The 20,628-nt window shown below is 34.7% G+C and overlaps 2 protein-coding genes and 1 long non-coding RNA gene across 5 annotated transcripts; all 3 read left to right on the plus strand.

Annotated features, from left to right (window-relative positions):
* Nucleotides 1–7,593: 7,593 nt before the first annotated feature.
* LOC108365328 (jerky protein homolog-like) lies at nt 7,594–8,530 on the plus strand. The gene is made up of 3 exons (XM_017619328.1): nt 7,594–7,731; nt 7,806–8,174; nt 8,240–8,530. The coding sequence occupies exons 1-3, from the start codon at nt 7,594–7,596 to the stop codon at nt 8,528–8,530; spliced, it is 798 nt and encodes a 265-aa protein (XP_017474817.1).
* An 820-nt stretch (nt 8,531–9,350) lies between these two features.
* LOC108365326 (uncharacterized) lies at nt 9,351–11,166 on the plus strand. 2 transcript variants are annotated; one of them, XR_001847910.1, is made up of 2 exons: nt 9,351–10,053; nt 11,042–11,166. It is a non-coding gene; the product is annotated as an uncharacterized LOC108365326 (long non-coding RNA). The 2 variants fall into 2 exon arrangements; XR_001847911.1 differs by lacking the exon at nt 9,351–10,053 and adding an exon at nt 10,711–10,852.
* Nucleotides 11,167–11,359: 193 nt separating this feature from the next.
* On the plus strand, nt 11,360–20,362 carry Akt (AKT serine/threonine protein kinase). Of its 2 annotated transcripts, XM_017619326.1 has the most exons (8): nt 11,360–11,409; nt 11,533–12,430; nt 15,757–15,922; nt 16,174–16,371; nt 16,458–16,847; nt 16,921–17,154; nt 17,237–17,383; nt 18,002–20,362. In XM_017619326.1, exons 2-8 carry the CDS (start codon nt 12,036–12,038, stop codon nt 18,080–18,082), a joined length of 1,611 nt encoding a protein of 536 aa, XP_017474815.1. In that variant the 5' UTR covers nt 11,360–11,409; nt 11,533–12,035; the 3' UTR covers nt 18,083–20,362. The 2 variants fall into 2 exon arrangements, with proteins under 2 accessions (XP_017474815.1, XP_017474814.1); XM_017619325.1 differs by having other exon boundaries at nt 11,366–12,430.
* The last annotated feature ends 266 nt before the right edge of the window (nt 20,363–20,628 follow it).

Below are 20,628 nucleotides of genomic sequence, written 5' to 3' on the forward strand. Positions count from 1 at the left end.
CAGAAAACCCGAAAAAATATAAAGCGAAACTCCTGAAAAGTCCCTAAAAAACAAGTAAGAAAAGTGCCGAAACAGTTCCCAAGTTCTTATAAATTCCGAAAAGTAAAACAGGAATTCCGAAAATCCGAAATAATGCCGAAATCCCAAACATATAGACCATTCAATTCGAATGAATTTATTTGACAGCACTTTCAGCAAAACTGAAAACTTCTATTGCAGCACGAGCAAGTAGAAATTTATTTTGGAAAGCAATTTGCACCTCCTCCATTTGCAAGCACTTTTATAAGTCTCATTTCCAAAATCGAATTCCAAAAAGTGACAAAAACTAGCTGCTGTGTGCGCTCAAAAATTTTACATCGCAACGCGTTGAAAAAGCGCTTGCGCTGCCACGTCTGACTACACCTTTATGTTGAAATTTCTGGCCATTCACCCACTTTCGAATTTTTCGTTCACCGACAAATTTTACTTTAAACTAAGAGTGAGCATGCCAACTTTAGTGCAACTCCTAAAAAAAAAATTAAAAAAAATTAGCGCCTAACATTTTCGCCAATTGTGTGGCCGAGTTTTTCCTGGCGTGTGTATTGATGTCGTCATAAAAATTAAAACACCTACAGTTTTACGCCGCCTACAGATAGCAAATGTTTTTTCTATGCGAATTTCTTTTATGGCAGCAGTACACCCGGAAGTTTGCCATTGCATGGCGAGGTGTGACCGATTTTAGAACAAAAAAAATGTTTGTCTGATAGTACCTATGTATGCACATCTAACCTTTCGGCTATTGTGGCTACCACTAGTTGTTGTTATTGTTTGATTTGCAATCGTTTTTGTGTGTTGCGTTTGCATTTCGTTGCGAATTCCTGCTCTTCATTTTCAAACCAAATGCCAACCAACCAATGCCGTCAAAATGAATAGGAATAACAAAAGAATTTCACCCTCAACAAACATTTCCACGTATCAGTTCTGCCTATCGTTTACCTGATATTAACTAAATTCAACCCAAATGTACTTTAACCCAGATCAATTGGCCTCTGTATGTACATACATACATACATACATACATATGTACATATATAAAAAAATGTGTTGCTAATCCTTGGCCTTGATATTTGTTTGAAGGTCACTGTTCTATAAAGACATAACATTTGCCAGCATGTTGGCAATAAACTCTTTTTGAATTCATTGAAATTGTATGCTGATTTTCCTTTATATAGAAAACGCCTCCTTATTTTTCGCAGAATTGGTTGGCTATTCGCGAATGTCCTCCTACGCACACTAACAATAACTGGGCACTTTTCAATGGAAAGAAAATGGTTTAATTGCCGTAAAAGGTAGGAGGTACCGTGGCGTGCATTTGTTTGGTAATGAAGTCAGTTTGACTTTTGTGTGCGAATAATTGTTTGTTTTAGGTTGTTTGTTTGCTTGTTTGTTTGTTTGTTCTACTTGCAGCAGAAGAGAGTACTCAGGTACTAGATATGCAAATGATTTATGCGGTGTTTGCATGGAAGCGTGCGAAAGTATGTATATATATACATATACGGGGCTGTTACTGGATCCATCGTAGTCAGATTTTCGTGAAATCTAGTAAAATAGCAATTTTTCCACCTTTTGTTTAATGTTTATTATTTTTGTTTTTTATTAAAAATACAGCCCATTATTTAACAAAAACCATGTAAGCTCAAATTTCAAACTTTGTAGAAGATTTTCGAAAAACAAATTTCTTAGCCACTTATTTTGAAATATTTTTGAAAAGGATTGCCACCTGTTTAGAAATTCAAAATCAATTTAATTAATGGGGCTTTCGCACGAGCCGATTTTTCAGGCAACTTTTGCGTTCAACTCACGCAGGGTTGCACGAAAAAAAATTTAATGGCTAAAAATATAAAAAAATATCAAAATATTCGCCATAAAAAGGCGTTGCATTGTTCAAATTTGCATTCTACTTTTGGTTGAACGGCCTTTCAACTAATCGCTTTCAATAAAGTTGCTCGCCAGCCAACATTTAGCCATTCAACTTTTTTTTCGTGCAACCCTGCGTGAGTTGAACGCCAAATCGCCTCGTACGAACACCTTTTAACAAGTCAGATGAAATATTTGAACATGGATGTCAAATGAGAGAAGTTAAAGTAGCTTTATTTCGAAAATATTTTTGAAGAGGATTGCCACTTGTTTAAAATTAATTGCGAAGCCATGTGAATTTTACTTCACGATCGGTATTGAAACTAGTTCTGCCCCTTCTCAAATTGGAACATCATTTGAAAACAAAATCATCCTGTGCCTAAATACGACTTCATGTGTTTTAAGCAAAACTTATTAAGGACCGTTAAATTATCTATTTTAAAATATAGTTAAATAACTAGTTAAACTTAACTGCAGAAAATTCTATGTTATTTTGCTGTAGTGGTGTAGTGGTAAGCAGTGTGCTTTTCCACTCCGGAGGGCCTGGTTTCAAGCCCTGGACAAAGCAACATCGCAATAAAATTTAGAAAACAAATTTTTTCTTAACAGCGGTCGCCCTCCGGTAGGGGGGTATTTCTGCCATGAAAAACGGCTTCTCATAAAAATACAATCGCCGTTCGGAGTCGGCGTAAAACTCTAGGTCCCTGCCCTTGACTATCGAAATACAAAATTAAAAAAAAAAAACGTTACCAAATACGTACTAGAAAATCCAATTACGTTTATCAAAAATTTAATGACTTTACTTGAAACTTTATGTCTTCATCTTTCTGTGGTTTGACGTACATATTTCTGCGACTAAATAGCAATTTGTAAATCTGTAAAAATCTGTTTGCGTAATGCATACTGATAATTTACTTAACGAATTGCAACATTTCACTTTTATTTGATGATTTGCAAAGGTCGGTGGCGTCATTTTCCGCTTTGTAATAAGAATATCAGCAAACAATTGAGGTAATGGAAAATACGCTATTTGCATATCCATGTGTAGAAAATGTACATATGCATGCAGGGATGTGCATGTGTTTGCATTTGTAGTGTGAAATATTTACGCCTTAAGNGTAATGCATACTGATAATTTACTTAACGAATTGCAACATTTCACTTTTATTTGATGATTTACAAAGGTCGGTGGCGTCATTTTCCGCTTTGTAATAAGAATATCAGCAAACAATTGAGGTAATGGAAAATACGCTATTTGCATATCCATGTGTAGAAAATGTACATATGCATGCAGGGATGTGCATGTGTTTGCATTTGTAGTGTGAAATATTTACGCCTTAAGGCTGGTATGCAGCTCTCAAGAAATCCGTCAAGAAAAATTTGCCATTATTTCGTGTGTGTGTCCAAGGAATTTTGACATTTTTGATACTTCACAGCCTGTTGCCTCACTCTTTCCTCAAGAAATAATGGAACGGGCATATATTTCTGTTGCATACCTGGGTTGCCTTTTGCTCTTTTTTCACAAAAAACTTTAGAAAACCGTAGTAAAAAGCGTAGCAAATTTCTTAAGAACTGCGTACTGCCTGAAGGAAATTTGACTTAAGAAAATTTCTTAGCCATTTCTTGTACGTCATTTTGTATGGAATTTTAGCTTTTCTTGAGAACTGCATACAGGCCTTTAACGTGAATTTAGTTAAGCTAATAAATTCCATGCGGAAGAAATTAGCAAGAATAGCGGAATGAAAGGGTTAATTGGTTTATAGGCAGCTTAGTTTTACATATGTATGCACATATGCTGCAAGTACAGATGCACTTGTTTTATAACGCGTCATCGAGATGTTCGTGAAATAGACTTTCGATAACTTTGAATGGCTGTGAAGCTAATTTTTTTTTTTGACGTCAATTTTCTTGTACATACATACTTGAGATGAAAGTGCATATTACTGTTATTATTATTGTTTTTTTTTTTTTTAATTGAGCGACAGACCTTTGTTCCCCTAACTTTTGCAGTCTCGATCATTTGGAAGCGGATCTAGAGAATTTAGATTACTTGCTTATATTTATATAAACTATATGCAAATATTTTCTCCGTGGTATTGCATAGTAGAACTTCCCTGCGCTCTACTCTTCTAATCTCAATTATCCTCGTAATCAGTTTCTAGATGCGACCGATCTTGTCCTGGGACTAGAGTTAAATGCCTTTTTGGCAGGCTTTGGGGGGTTTCATAAAGTGTAGTCTCTACTAAATCTTCCCAATGATTATATCTTAACACATAATATTCTGTTGCCGAGGCCCAATGCAATGTTTCCGTGTTGGTTTAGCGTCGTGAGCCCAATCCTGGCTGGTCCTTGTAACTGCTAGCACGGTTATTCAGATCTGTGCTTCATCTCTTATATTATCCCATCTGATTTCATCGCCTCTCATGTTGTTCGAATCGTTTCAGTCGCTCTTGCCCTGAAAGTATTTTAGTGGTACTCAATCGTTGGCGGTGGCAGATGAAGGGAGTGTGCTGGAAAGACTTGCTGCATAACGAATTGTTGCACTGCTTTTCGAAGATGCCATTATCCTCGCTCTTATTTAGAACATAATTTCTTCGTGACTTAAAAATTTTAGTATTATTATTTAAAAAAAAAAAGATTAGTTTTGATTTGAATTTTTCAAGGCTAAATTAACTGGCAAAGTTTGGCTTATTTTTTTGGGATTTTTCCAGAACCGTTCAGGTTTTTTTAAGATTATTCGTATTTATTTTTTTTGTGATCTTTTGGTATTTGGTGGATACGGATTTTTCCCGGGAGTTTTTGGGAATTTTTCGTGAATCTAAGAAACTTTCGGAAAAGTAAGTAAAAAATTATTAGAAAATTAAAAAAAAAATCAACAATAGAAAATTAAATCAAATTAAAATTTTTTTAAGTTAGATAAGTAAATAATAATATAAAATATTAAATATTCAATTAAAAAAAAATATATAAGAAATATTAAAAATGGTTATAAAATTTATAAAAATTAAATATACAGTGAAACCTCCCTTGGGCGGACACTCACCGTCAGTCATTTTTTGTCCGCCCAAGAGAGGTGTCCGCTTAATGGAGGGGAAGCCTGTTTTATAATTTTTTAACGTTTTAATTAATTGAATAGCCACTATTTCTTATTTGAATAAAAGATATTGATATTACATCGTTCAAACAAAAATGTGCATGTATTTTTTCAAAAATGCACATTTCATTTATGTGCGGTAGTAAATATTAAGTAATAACAAAATAAAAATAAATATTACATTTTAGTCCATAAACTACATAAAACCATAGATTCATTANTAGTAAATATTAAGTAATAACAAAATAAAAATTAATATTACATTTTAGTCCATAAACTACATAAAACCATAGATTCATTACATAAAAAACTGGGAAATTGTCGATTGACGTAAGTTTTATTTTTAATTTTTTTCAGTGTCAGTACCTTTTTCATCAATAGTTTTCATGTTTTTATCAGTCTCCAAGGGTTTCTGACAATTCAAATAACGAACCTAAACCACTGCGCAAACCAAACTAAATGTGTGCATAACAATCACATTTTGTGCGGGAAGTCCCCTTTTTCCATTTAGTAGTCCGCCTATGAGGAGTTCGCGTCCGCTCAACGGAGGTTTTTGTTTGATTTGTTATGAAAAGAAATCTTAATGTCCGTTGATAAGAGGTTCGCGTCCGCCCAATAGAGTTTTTGTGTCAATTTTATGCAAAATAACTGTCCGCGTCCGGCCAAGAGAGTGTCCGCTTAAGAGAGAGCAATTTGTTCCGAAATTTATACTTAAAACTTGGTATAGGAAAAAATGTCCGCCCAAGGGAGATGTCCGTCTAATAGAGGTGTCCGTTAGGAGAGGTTTCACTGTATATATAACAACATAAAATATATAAAAAGCACAAAATGTATAAAAAACCAAAAATAAAATATAAAAACAAAATAAAATGTATAAAAAACAAAAAAATTAAGTACATACATACATACATATAAGTACCTATAAATATATGTATGTAGGTATGTGTAAATAACAAAATTAAAAAAAAATATATATATATATATAAACATAAAATTTAAAAAAAAATATATATATAAAAACATAAAACATATAAGAAAGCAAAAAATTATATCAAAAACAAAATTAACCAACAAAAAAGGAGTGAATAAGAGAAGTTGAAAACTCCATACTCGAAACTTTTCTAGAAGTGTAAACTTTGATTCATATGGTTTATATTATGGCAACGGTGGGCAAACGCGGCTCTCTGAGCCAAATGCGGCCCTTTGCTTAGCAAAATGCGGCTCCTTCATACTTTCTCTTTGCTTACAGCATTTTGGCTCTTTACTTTTTAAAATACATATGTATTCCTTTGCTGGACATTCTTTTCCATAGTGTTGTTTTTATTTTATTTTATTTTATTCTTTTTATATACACATACGCAATTTGAGATCGGAACATTACCCCCAATTGGAGAATGAAAATTGGCTTTCTGACTTATTATTCTTAACCGATATGATGGAACATTTGCAAAAGTTGAATTTGTGTCTACAGGAAAGAATGACAATTATTTTAAGTTTTGGAAGCTAAACTACATCTTTTTATACATGATCTCAAACAAAGAAGATTTCATCGTTTTCCATGGCTAGAAAAAATATTGCACATGTCAAAGAGGATGAATTGGAATTTTTAAAATTTCTGTTTCTGTTATTTTTTTTTGTGGCTCTTTGCAGCATTTAGAATTTACATGTGTCTCTTCGCGGCCTCGGCCTTGACCACCCCTGTATTATAGAATGAACTATATTTTCATAAATATTTAACTCATGCAAGAAATTATCCATGATAATATTTGTGAATATTACATTAGAACAAGGTGTACACTTTCGTTTTATTGTTTTGTATATTTTTATTTAATACAATTTTTATTTTATTTTTTGTACTACATTTTTAACACTACATACAGTAGTACCTCGATTCTTGCACATACTCGGTACTTGCACACCTGGATTCTTGCAACATAAAAAATTTTTCCATTACGTACTCAGTACTTGCGACATCCAAAAAATTTGAGCTCGATACTTGCGACATTGCCTTGTTGCTTTTGGTAACGGTTCCTTAGATTCAATAAAATTCGGGGAAGTCCCGATTTATTTCGGAAATGAATTGCTGTGATTGGCTAATTCTCTTAAGAGCGAAATACACCACACAAGCGGTTTGACAAACCAAGCGAAATTTCCCTTTGCTTCAAGCCATTTGTGCTGTGTATGGGGGTGTTTGAAGGTTTGACGGCGGTTTGTCAAACCTTCAAACACCCCCATACACAGCACAAATGGCTTGAAGCAAAGGGAAATTTCGCTTGGTTTGTCAAACCGCTTGTGTGGTGTATTTCGCTCTTTACGCACGTGTATTTTGGGACATTTGAATCAGTTTTAACGGACGTTTCATTGAGTGCGGTCTCACAATGGCAGGGAAAAAATTTACGTTGCTTACAATAAAGCAAAAAGCTGAAATTTTAAGGAAGCTAAGTGAAGGATTTTCTATCGATGCCTTAGCCAAAAGTTTTCACGTGCACAGGTCAACAATAAACCGCATTAAGAATAAGAAGAACACCATAAGGAGGTTCCTGGCGCATGCTGAATCTGGTCCTGGGAAGAGAAAAACGTTTAAACCTGCAGAGCTTCCTAAAATGGAAAGAGCATTGATGAAATGGTTTGCAAATCAACGAGCCAAGAATTTACCAATCACTTCTGATATGCTTAAACAAAGGCCAAGTTTCTCCATGCCAAAATTCAGGAAAAATCGGGGGACTTCCATGCTAGCAATGGTTGGATTACAAACTTTAAAAAAAGATATTGAATACGAAGACTCAAAATATGTGGAGAAAAACTTTCGAATAAGACTCATTCAGTTAATCCATTTTTACAAAAACTGAACAAAAAAATTGCTGATTTAGGTTTGACCAAGGACCAGATATACAATGCCGATGAATCTGGTCTCTTTTGGAAGCTTTTGCCTGATAGAACTCTTGTGCGGTCAAAAGAAACTTCCGCTCCAGGACATAAAATCAGTAAGGAAAGAATAACTTTTCTGGCTTGCACGAATGCTTCTGGAAATCACAGAGTAAAACTAATGGTTATTGGGAAATCATTAAACCCACGATCACTTAACAATTTTACGGATATTCCAGTTGTCTACAAAGGAAATAAAAGTGCTTGGATGACCTTGGCTTTGTTTGAGGAATGGTTTCACAAAACATTTGTTCCTGAGGTACATCTGGTCATCTTTGTTTGTAAACAATTTCGTTTATTAATTTAAATTTCCTAAAATTGCAGGTAAAAGGGTTCCTTCGTGCCCAAAATCTTCCCGAAAAGGCTCTATTGCTTATTGATAATGCTCCATGCCATCCCAAAGACGGCGAGTTAATGAGTAGTCATGGTCAAATATCTGTAATGTGTCTTCCTCCAAACTGTACTGCACTTATACAGCCCATGGACCAGAATGTTATAAGACTTACGAAATTGAACTTCAAAACAAGCCTTTTAAGTGACATCGTTCGCCGTGGAAAAACAATAGACGAATCTCTGCGAAACATCAACTTAATGCCTGGAATGCTGTTAATGTGACCTCCATTCAGTCATCATTTCAAAAACTGTTTGAGGTAACATCCGAATGGGATAGTGAAGATGTGATCCCTCTTTCAGAGTTACCATTACAGCTTGTTGAAGATACATCCAATATTCAAGCAATTTCAAATTTGCTTCAAGAAATAGAACCATTGCAGCAAATATCCGATTCTGAAATTGAGCAATGGATTGCTGAACCTATTTTGGAGTCTTTTGAACAAAATGAAGATCCCTGTATCAATTGTGACCTTACTGATGGTGAAGAAACAAACAACGTGGTAGTAAATACGAAGAAAGTTACACAGCAGGAGACTATATCAGCATACAATATTTGCTTAGAATGGGCTGATCAAAATAATGCCTCTTTAGACGATATTATGACGCTCCAGAGACTTAGAAGCAGCGTAGTACTGAACAAGCGAGCTTGCACAAAACAAACAAAAATTTTTTTAGTTTCACATAAAGTATGTGAGTCTTTCTATATTTATGTATATGAACGAATTAAACTTAAGCGTATTGAGTTAAAATACATATTAAAAATAATAAACTTATTTTCCAACCAAATTCTTTCATAAAATTGCCTTTTATTTCATACAAAAAACAAAATACTCGCTACTTGCGACAACCTCAATTCTTGCACCGAGCCCTGTTTTCATTATGTGCAAGAATCGAGGTACTACTGTACATACATATGTATATATTTTTATAGTATTATTGTAATTTTTTATAGAACAAATTATTACTTTTTATTATAATTTTTTATATTATACCTTTTTCATTTTAATTTTGTGTCTATATTTTTTATCCTTTTCTCGCTTTCAATTTAGAAACAACACCATTTTTGCGAACTACATATTTACATACATACATTTCCTCATAACTTTTGCTTTTAAACATTTAATTTCTCATGAAAAAATATTACAATTTCAATTTCTCCCAACGCCTATGCGCTTATCGCACAACTTATAGCTGACGCTTTCAAATGTTTTTACATCCAAAAATGCAGCACGCCCGCATTTAGCGCACCAAGGCGCCTAACCATCAGTTGTGCTGTTTTTGTTGCTGTCTTCTTTTATTTTATTCTTTGAATACGATAAAAATATACATAATAAAAAAAAAATAAAAGAAAATAAAATAAATATAAAATTCATCAAAACAATATTTGCGGCTTTTACAGTGAAAATATGAATTGTTGCTCCAGGGTTTAGGGGCAACGGTAAAAATTGGTGACGGCGGCGATATCGCTTTGCGGTTGCATTTAGTGCTTACAAAAAGGCGATAAGAAATATAAAAATAAACAAAAAACAACAAAACAATGGGGGGTGGGGGGTTAGGGACCGCTGCATCGGGCTGCAATTGCGCCAGCGATCGCCAACGATCAGTGGCGCTTTGTGGCTCGCTGGCTGGTTGGCCGATGATGGCATTTAGCTGGCGGCTGCTTGACTTTTGCTGGCGACTGGTGGTGGCGGCCATTTGGTTGGTGATGACTACTGAGCTAGCTGGCTGGCTGCCTGGTGGCTAGAGTATGGTTCATCAATACTTTTTTTTTGTGTTTTGTGTTTGTCTTACTTGACGGACACTGACAGTGACGCTGGTGATGGTATTAGTGATGGTTGGATGGCTGGCTGGCCGGTGGCGGCGGCGGCGGAGCTGACGGCACTGGTGCTGTGCGGGGCATTACAGCGCTGTGGCGGGGAATTTTTTCGCCATGAATCATTGCGACATTTTAGACTTTACGCGTTGCGCTTTTCAACGTCTTTAACGACACTTGCCGTGTGTGTGTACTAGTTTATTGTTTTTGTATGTGTAGCTTTGCCTTTTATATGCGTGACGCTGCAGTTGTGGCTGCAGTTACTGCCACTGATGGGAGGGACTGTTGTTATTGTTATTGCGTGCTGTCTGCAGCGTGCGTTGTGCGTCAATGCAGTTTCGTTGCATTCATGCCATTATTTTCTGCTCAGCTCGTCGCTAGTCAGCGCGTTACTACGCTACCCTATAAACATTTTGGCGAACGTTCGAAAATGACCAATATGCATATCGAACTAAAAACGAACTTATAACCAAACTTAGTTTTCCAACGTTCATAGTATATTGGAAAATACACTCGAAAAAAATTAAAACCTAGCAACAAGAGAGGAAGTGAAATCCAGCTCATTCTCGAAGGGAAATATTAGAAAATCACTCTCTCTCTCTCTCTCTCTCTCATAAAAATTCGAATTCTTAACGAAGGAAAAATACATTGGATAACGACGGTTGGGTTTTGCTGCAGAATGGCCTAGTTCTCGAATCGAATACTAACTTATTCCACATTAGTTATCGCAGGTGAGACTCAAAAAGAATGTTTTCCAATCATTTTCGAATTGTTAACCAAAAGCCCAATGTTTATTGGGTAGTGTTTCGCTGCTTTGCTGTAGTCGCTATTTGTGTTGTTGTACTTTTGTAATTTACTTTTGTTTACCTTTTGACAGCCTGACTCTTTAACTGAATATATCTTCTTCATTTCCATTTCAGAACCCGAAGTGCACTGAACGAATAAGAGCGCGCGCGCATCCAACAAAGTAAAGTCGGTGACGTCGTGTTTTGATATTGACTTTGAAGCAGTCCGAAAGTTAAGAGCATAATCGAGCAAAAGTAAATAAAAAGAAAGACAACAATTTAATCAACGCAGCAATAACAACCAAAGAGTGTGTGAAAGAAAGCAAGCGACTGGAGAAATAACATTTTTCGACGCGTCTATCGGTCAGCGGGAAATCTGCTTTCTTCTGCAGTGATAACAAGAAATAAAGGCACAAAGAACTCTGAAGCTACCCGCTTCCAAGTTTTTTCCAGCCATTGCCGCCCACTGTGGTGATCCGTTTTTCTAGTTTTACGTCGTCACGGTATCGTATCAACTCTGTTTAATTTTTCGTACGTTAAATTGTTGTTTTAAACAACGTTTGTGTTGTTGTGAGCCATTTTTCTTTTTAGTTTTTTTTTCTTGTGATTTGTGTTTAAACGAAAAGGCCTCACCACGAATTACCTATCGTTTTCCTCGTCGCGGCGATCAACTGTAGTCGCAACAAGTGGTGGCAAAACGCCGGCCGTCAGCACCACCGCATTGGCCACTTCAGCAGGATCTGCCTCTGCGTCGTCAAGTGTCTCTTCATCCTCATCGGCGCTTGGTTTATTGAGTTCGAGCTTTGTGGGCAGCTTCTCGAATCCTTTCAGCAGCAACAGCAGCAATAGTGGGGGTAGTACTAGCAACAACAATAGCAACAATTTTAGTAATAGTAGCAACAACACTGCCTACGCAACCACAACCGAACCCGCAATAGTAACTCTAAACGTTGCAACATTGCCACCCGCATCTTACAGTAAAAAACAACAGACACAGACTCAGCAACAGCTCCAACAATATCGCTCTATTTCAACATCTGCGTCTACATCAACTACTGCCGGTACTTACTTTCAGAGCAATCCAAACAGTGGTGGTGGCAGCAGCAGCAGCAACAACAGTGGTCGCACAATGGCTGCTAGTGGCACACCTGCACCGACCGGCAGCAGCACAGCAGCCGTACTCGGCACCTCGCCCACATACGAACCGCTTGGCGGTGGTCCGCACGCCACCATCGTGAAAGAAGGTTGGCTACAGAAGCGTGGCGAACACATAAAAACCTGGCGTTCACGTTATTTCATATTGCGCGACGATGGCACTTTGATGGGCTATAAAAGCCCGCCGGTGAATAATGCACCCGCTGATCCATTGAATAATTTCACAGTACGCGGCTGTCAAATTATGACAGTCGATCGTCCAAAACCATTCACATTTATTATACGCGGCCTGCAATGGACGAACGTTATCGAGCGAACATTTTGTGTGGAAAAAGAGATCGAAAGGCAACAGTGGACCGATGCTATCAGGTGAGAGAATAACCACCTACATATGTTTGTATGTATGTACATATGTATGTACATATGTGTTTACATATAAATTTTCTATTATTAACATACATACATACATACTCTTATTTAGCTAGCTAAGCCCGAATCACCTGAATAGGTTATATCTGGACTTGTGGGCATCAGAGAAGTTTATTTTTGATCTTGTTTTGAAGAATGATTAATATTGAAGAAAAGTAGTGAAAATAAAGAAAACACCTCGATTACTTTGGATTTTATTCCACTTTTTATCAAACTACACGAAAATGATGCTTATTATTTTGTTTACTCTTGTATAAATACAGAGGCTTTAACACAAGGAAAGAACTAGATTGAATCAATAAAAGCATACCATTCGTTTTAATTCGACTATACAACACTTTTAGTATTGTATACTACATCCTTAATGCCAATGTATGGAAAAACAGCTATCCGGAAGACAATTCTAGAGGCGCGTTGAATATTCGAGAACATCTCGCTGCTTAATCATCCATCACATGGATTGCTTGACACGAAAACTTTACAAAACATCCAATTCCAAATATTTTCCATTATGTTTAGGTCCTGTGAATAGGACGAAATCTGAAAACAACACTCCTGTAGTGCGTAATTTTGCCTGCATATTCAAGAACAAGGTGCGAAAATATGTAACAAATGTTAATAAAAAAAGTTTCTTATTGCTTGTTTTGCATATATTATTCGTAATTTTTGAAACTTGAAATAGTATCTTAACTGTGCTGGACTACGAAATCGCAGCATATACCGCCATACTCTCTTCTTGATCATGGAGGGTAAAACAAACAACGTTCGTCCTTTCAGAAATCGCGACAATAATTATTAAATTCGTCATGATTCTTAAGGTCGTATAGTAAAATTTATGCCCTTTTTTGATATTCTATGAACACAAGTGTATAGAGTCATTCGTAATTTCCTTGTGGTGTTAGCAACACCAACGTTTTTCTTTCATTTTGGTCCACTATCTCGACAATAAGATGCTTATTTCCATCTAGCTTTTGTGCTATGGCTCCAATTTCCTGCTTAGCCCATTCTTGCTCAGTTATAGGACTAATTACGCATTCTTGTACTTGTTCAAGTGAATCAAAATAATAAGCATAATTTCCGTGCAGTTTGACAAAAAAAAAGTGGAATAAAATCAAAATTAATCATTCTTCAAAACGAGATCAAAAAGAAGCTTCTCTGATGGCCACAAGTCCAGATATAAGCTTGGGTCTTGAGGAAAATATGTGTTCCTATTCAAATGAACCGGGCTGTACGCATTTTTTTAAAACACTTAGGGCCAAATAGTAGATTCATACATTCGCAATCATCAAAGGAAAAACAGCCCAACATTCCATAAAACTAAAAACTGGTTCCCTATCCAAGCGAACAATAAAATCAGTTCAAGTATCAAGTTTATAACCCATATGAAAGTTATTCGATTAAGCCCAGTTTCATACAAGTTTCAAACTTTTTAATCAGAATTTTTAGAAAAAAAATTTATTTGCAGTTTTAGAGCCAATTAAATTTTACACCCAAATTCATAAAAAATAAAGAAGACTTTAACTGTTTTATAAATCGAAAATTTGTTTGAAAATTTCACTTTATAGAGCTCTATAAATGTATTTTATTTTTTATGAATAGGGCCATTAGTATATTAAAGTGCTAAAAAATTCCTCAGATTTTTGTTTATTTTCTTGCTAAAGGTGTTAGGATTTTTTTTCATATAAAAAAATTTTAAAACTTTATATGGACGAAAATGCGTAACACCGTTAGCTAAACAAAATTATTATAAAACTAGCAATACCCGATTGCTTCACTGCGCCTTAAAAGTATTTTTGTATATTTTCGAATGTATTTAATCCTTGAAATTTTATTTATAACTCGATTCTAAATATTATGCACTTTCTTCAAAGCTTTATTAATTCAGTATTTATCATATCTTATCAATATAACTGAATAATCTTAATCTTCTTTAGTATGATACCCGTATTGTAATATTTCATTTATTTCATCCATTTTAAATTGAATAAAATTTTTCAAGTAGCTGGCAGCCCTATTCTTAAATATTTTAAGTTTGATACCCATTTCAGTATTTAATTTATTGGATCAATTAAATCAAATAAAAATTTTCATACAGGTGACAACCTTCCATAAAAATATTTTCGGATGTAAGCCTTCGTTTCTTCTGACAGCCATATTGCAATATTTACTTTGTCTTATCAATTTACTTAAACTGCAATTTTCAAACAGGTGGCAACTCTGTAATTATTTGTTTGCTATAACTTAAGTTGGACCCTTAAAGCTGGGTTATGCAAGACCTATACTTGACTTGCCTTACCTAGAAACTTAGACGCGATTGCTCAGCGTGTCACCAATTAACATTTCTCTTTGTTTTGATTCTCAGCCAGGGATGCCAACTCTCTTAGGGCTAATTACCCGAAACTCCTGAAAAAATTCCCCTATTTTCAATGAAGTTCCCGCAAAATGCATTTTGCTACATATTTAAAGCACTTCGTGCTAATTTTTTATTACAAAAAAAAAAAAAGCAAAAAAAAAAACAAATGAACCAATATATTAGCGCAACTATTGGCCAAATATGGGAAGACTGCGTTATTAGTTTTTCTTCAGGGTTTTTTTAAGGACTTTGATATTTGCAAAATATGATTATTACAAAAAATTATTTAAAAAACTCAGTGCAATGTAAAAAAGCCGTGGGAACATCAAATTAAAAAGAAAATCTATAGAACTAAGGCAGGTTAAATTTTTTTGTCTTAAGGATAAGTCAGTATTGAGACTGTAGATGTTAAAGACTAATAATATACACTCCACACATCCTCGAATTTCGCCCTTCTAACTTTATAGGCTTAAAAAATTAAAATTAATTAAAAGGGCATTTTTAATACCCATTCGTCCTCGTAAACCAAATTTTTTTTTTATTTTTTTTTTTTTAATCCACAGAATTTTCTCTTTCTACATTGCCTTGAATTTTTTAAATAACACTGGTTTACGGCAAAAATGTTCAATGGATGCTACTATCCAATTCCTATATAAATCAAACTTTAATAGAAGAAAAATTTAGAAAATTACAGGTTCTGTTCGAAAATTTTTGCATTTGTGCTAAAGCCTGTTCTGTTACAAAAAATTTCAAGTTATCAGTGAAGAAAATCGATTTATAAATAATGAGTGATGAAATGAAAATACGCAAAGATTTTGTTGTATGAAAAATGAGCAGAAAATAAAGTTACTTATACGCCATATCTATGTACATGTGTATATTATCATTATCTTCTATTTCTTGTTCTTTACAGAAACGTCGCGAGTCGCTTGAGTGAATTGGGCGAAACGGCCATGTCACCATCGACTTCAACAGACATGTCTGACGTGGATATGGCATCTATTGCCGAAGTGGAACTACGTAATAGTTTTTCCGTGCAGGGCACAACGAAGCGCAACAGTGGTGGCGTTAAGAAAGTCGTAAGTATTGTAAAAAGAATATTAAATGTATATAATCGATCCAAATATTCAGTATTCGAATGCTAATAAACTATTTTTTATTTTCGCCAGTTGAGAACCGCAATTCAGCCAATACAAAAGAGTTATTGCTAAAACTAAATATTTATCTACCATTTAAAAATTGCCAAGTTTCATTTTAAAACACATAAAGTAGAAACTTTTTCAAACAACTTATACCGTCCATTGTAATTTGATTTTTTTCGTCGTTACAGACACTTGAAAATTTCGAGTTCTTAAAAGTTTTGGGCAAAGGCACTTTCGGCAAAGTGATTCTGTGTCGTGAAAAGGCCACCGCAAAGCTGTACGCAATTAAAATTCTCAAAAAGGAGGTAATCATACAAAAGGATGAAATCGCGCACACAATCACAGAAAGTCGTGTGCTACAAACTACGAATCACCCTTTCCTAATTGTAAGTATGCTGAATGCTTTTTAAAATGTCTTAAGCTGTTTAAAATAACTTTGCGTAAAATGCAAACCTCTTAAATTTCTTTCCAGTCGCTTAAATATTCATTTCAAACCAACGATCGTCTCTGCTTTGTGATGCAATACGTGAATGGCGGTGAACTCTTCTTTCACCTGAGCCGTGAACGCCTCTTCACCGAGGATCGTACGCGATTTTATGGTGCCGAAATAATTTCTGCTTTGGGCTACCTACACTCTCAGGGCATTATATATCGTGATTTAAAATTGGAAAATCTATTGTTGGACAAAGATGGTCACATTAAGATTGCCGACTTTGGGCTGTGTAAAGAGGATATCACCTATGGCCGTACTACGAAGACGTTCTGCGGTACGCCCGAATATCTGGCGCCTGAAGTATTAGAGGACAACGATTATGGGCATGCGGTCGATTGGTGGGGTACTGGTGTCGTCATGTATGAGATGGTTTGTAGCTTCTTTTTTTTTGTTTGATAATTTTAATAATTTGTTTAAATAAATTTTTATTTTTATGCAACAGATATGTGGACGTCTTCCTTTCTTTAATCAAGATCATGATGTACTATTCACACTTATCTTAATGGAGGAGGTGAGATTCCCTCGCACAATATCGGATGAGGCGCGCAGTTTACTTGCCGGCCTATTGGCTAAGGATCCACGCCAGCGTCTTGGTGGTGGCCAGGATGATGTCAAAGAAATACAAGCGCATCCTTTCTTTGCGAGTATTAATTGGACGGATTTAGTGAATAAGAGGGTACATAATTGATATTTGCCTAATTTTTTTATTTTAGTTTTTTTTTTTCAAATATCGAATTTTTTCGCAATATTTTTTTTAGATAACGCCGCCTTTTAAGCCACAAGTGGTATCCGACACAGATACACGCTATTTCGATACAGAGTTTACCGGTGAAAGTGTGGAATTGACGCCGCCAGATCCTGCTGGCACATTAGGTTCGATAGCAGAAGAGCCACTTTTCCCGCAGGTGAGTTTAATTTAATGCAAAATAAAATGTTGGGATTAATTTTTGTAAAATTTGTGCAAGCTTTGAAACTTTTATTTATGTGTTTTCTGTTATAGAAGAAAAAATCGAAAATAAAATATTTGATATTAAACAAAAAAATTTTTAAATGAAATGAAAAAGGTTAAAAATAAAACATTAATTAAAAAAAAAATTACTTTAAAATAAATTTTTGAAATTTTTTTTAAATTTCTAAGATAAAAAATTCCAAGATATAAAAAACGAAAGGTATGTTTAAAAAATTCGAACAACAAAAAAAAAAATAAAAAAAAAATATAATAAAAAAAATATATATATATATATGGAAAATTAAATCAACAAAATCCGAGAAAAAAATTAACAAAAGACTGGAATATATAAAAATGTCGGCATGTAGGAAGGCGATTTTTTTTAACAATTTCTAGAAAAAAACGTTAAATGTGTTTTATTCTAAAAAGATGAATGGATTTCATATCAATTTCATAAACCTGCATTATCTGTAATTATCCCACATCACTTCGTTTTTCAGTGATTGCACTGATAAATACTAGGCATTAATATTTTTGTTTTTATTTATTTATTTATTTATTTATTTATTAACAGTTCAGCTACCAGGATATGGCATCCACATTAGGTAATTCATCGCACATCAGCAGCTCGGCTGGTCTTGCATCGATGCAATAGAATCGAATAAAATGCGAGTGACGTCGTTGCCAATGGCTGCGTCGTCACCAATATACAATAGATCGTCCTTATGATCATTACTGCCATCATCGTCATCAGCAACATTGTCATTGTTATTGTGATAAACGGCAACAACAACAACATTCACAACAACTGAAAAAGCAACAAAAACAACACAATAAACTAAAGCAGCAGCAGAAGTCGCCGCAGCCGCAGCCGCAGCCGCATTCCCAACGCAAACTGCAAATATTCAAAATGTGGCAGCCACAGTCACCACAACAGCGCACACAACGCTTGCATGCTGCTGCACAACTGCAATTTATTAACAGCTATATATTTTTAGTGTTGCATGCAAAACTGTTAAGATTCCATAGGCTGCAGCTTACTACGTCTGGCTCGCATCTCACGCTTGCGGCATGTTAAGCGGCACGGCACGGCTGCTGCCTTCGCTGCTGCGGTAAGCGATTATAAACCACAACTTGGTAGATGAGGCGGCGTAGAAGTTAGTTGTTTAGATATAAGCACAGTGATTTGTGTCCCAAGCACCGGCGGTGACTGCAGCTATTCAGTGTGAAACTCAATCAGCGGGAGCCTTAGTTGCTGCGACAGCCGAGTGAACAACTACACAACAGCAGAGCAGCAGCACAGCGATGGCAGTAGTGGACGTATGGGCGCGTTAAGCCGCCTCTTTAGCAGCAGCAGCAGCAAAAACAACAACAACAGCGCAGCAGCAGCAGCAACATGTTTTGCAGCATAAACAAAAATATATTTAAAAGAAAATTAAAGTAATAATAATTAAAGTTAATAAAAGTTAAAACTGCTAAAATAGATACATATAAATACATATACAAATAAAAAAATAAATACATACATTTAGTGAAGAGCAACATTTACTGCTACAACTACCAATTATATTTAGTACATATTGCAACCTACAACAACTACTATTAACTAAAAATAATTGAGAAAATGGCAAGAAATAAACTAAATAAACGTAATTTATTTTTTACACTACAGTTACAATTGCAATTACAATAATATTAAAATGAAAAGCAAAAAACAAAAATCAAGCATAAACAAAGGCAACAACAGAAAACATTACGAAAACATAATAAGTACTACAATTACATACATAAATATGAAAATTAAAAAAAAAGAAATAATAACTGCGAAATGGTTAAAGTCAGTCATAAACAAATTACTATATATTATAAATAAAAAAGGAAATAAAATTAGTTAATTTAAAGTCTCTTTTTTCTGCTTTACTGCTCTAATTTCTGTTAATGATGCAACTAATGTACAACAAAAACAAAACAAACAAAAAGCTTGAAACTTTATGCGCGTTTTTTTTTTAGTTTTCATATAGATTTTTTTGTGTAAAAACTTGCTTGTAAACAATTTCGTTTCAAATTCATTTTATGTTTAATGGTACTGTGCTGTGCGCTTTAAAATCAACCTCTTTCTTTTTTTGTGTGTGTTTCCGACATTTACATGTTCCGTTAGTATATACTTAAATATTTAAGACTTTCGTGAATTCACAACACAAAATACATACATATATAGTTACAGTTATAAGCAGTTATGAATGTGAAATATATACAGCCGCAGTCAATAGAAATTCATGCATTAAAATATTTGAAAATTTATTATGAAACTTTGTAACCTAAAATAAAGCAAACTTTAAAGTGCTACAGTAAGTTAAAATACATACAATACATTTATACAGTAACAAAATAAACAAAAAAAAAAAATACAAAACCACTTTAGTAAAAATGATGTACAAAAAACAGCGAAAAAAATTATAATTTAAATAATAACATACCTACATACCACATAAATACATATAAATATCAAAAAGTAAAGTTAATAGGTTCTAAATTGTGTATTTTGTTTGAGAAAAATGCTATAATAAAAAGTGAAAAAAAAAACTCGAAAAAACATTGTAAATGTTTAAGTGTACAAAGTTGTAAATGTCCGTTAGTCTTCTGTTTGTTGTTTTGCGTTCTCTTTTCTCCTTTGTTTTAGTAGTGACACCTTACACACTTTTTCCCTATTGCCGAATTTGTGTCCAGTCTACACGAAATTCTAATTAAAAATTTGGTCACTCAATGACAACAGTTGTGACAGCATGATGTTTTTTTTTTAAATTTATAAACCAATAAATTTTTTTAGTCGATTATGGTCCATAGTTGAACTGGAACGCCACTGAAATGTAATGCTGTGGAGTTGGAGATAATAGAAGCTTTCTCAATAAAAATTTCCCCGGCTCAAAAAAAAAAATGCAACTGTCAATATAGCCACTCAGTTCCAGCTTTCATTTGCTAGTTGCCATCCGTAATACCATACCAGCCATTGGCAAGCAGATGAAGTTCGTTTGCGATTCGTAATCGACCCTTTAGTTTTGTAGCACGAGTCTCTTGTTTCAGTCACTCTTTCAGCAATATTTCTACGAACCTTTCAATATGTTAAATATTTTGTTCAGAATTTGACACAGATGTATATACTATATGTACGTATGGGGCTATTGCAATACCTGCTACGACGTC

Source organism: Rhagoletis zephyria, unplaced genomic scaffold (genome assembly GCF_001687245.7).
Source record: "Rhagoletis zephyria isolate East Lansing unplaced genomic scaffold, Rhagoletis_zephyria_1.1 Rzeph_scaffold_01837, whole genome shotgun sequence".
NCBI classification, from domain to species: domain Eukaryota; kingdom Metazoa; phylum Arthropoda; class Insecta; order Diptera; family Tephritidae; genus Rhagoletis; species Rhagoletis zephyria.

Excerpts from the sequence above, each read along its gene's own strand:
- LOC108365328 (XM_017619328.1), top strand. The coding sequence starts at position 7,594 with ATGGAAAGAGCATTGATGAAATGGTTTGCAAATCAACGAGCCAAGAAT. Across the intron at positions 7,732-7,805 it reads GGACTTCCATGCTAGCAATG|ACTCATTCAGTTAATCCATT; the intron begins GTTGGATTACAA and ends CTTTCGAATAAG. Across the intron at positions 8,175-8,239 it reads ACAAAACATTTGTTCCTGAG|GTAAAAGGGTTCCTTCGTGC; the intron begins GTACATCTGGTC and ends CTAAAATTGCAG.
- Akt (XM_017619326.1), top strand. The coding sequence starts at position 12,036 with ATGGCTGCTAGTGGCACACCTGCACCGACCGGCAGCAGCACAGCAGCC. Across the intron at positions 17,155-17,236 it reads CGGATTTAGTGAATAAGAGG|ATAACGCCGCCTTTTAAGCC; the intron begins GTACATAATTGA and ends TATTTTTTTTAG. Across the intron at positions 17,384-18,001 it reads AAGAGCCACTTTTCCCGCAG|TTCAGCTACCAGGATATGGC; the intron begins GTGAGTTTAATT and ends ATTTATTAACAG.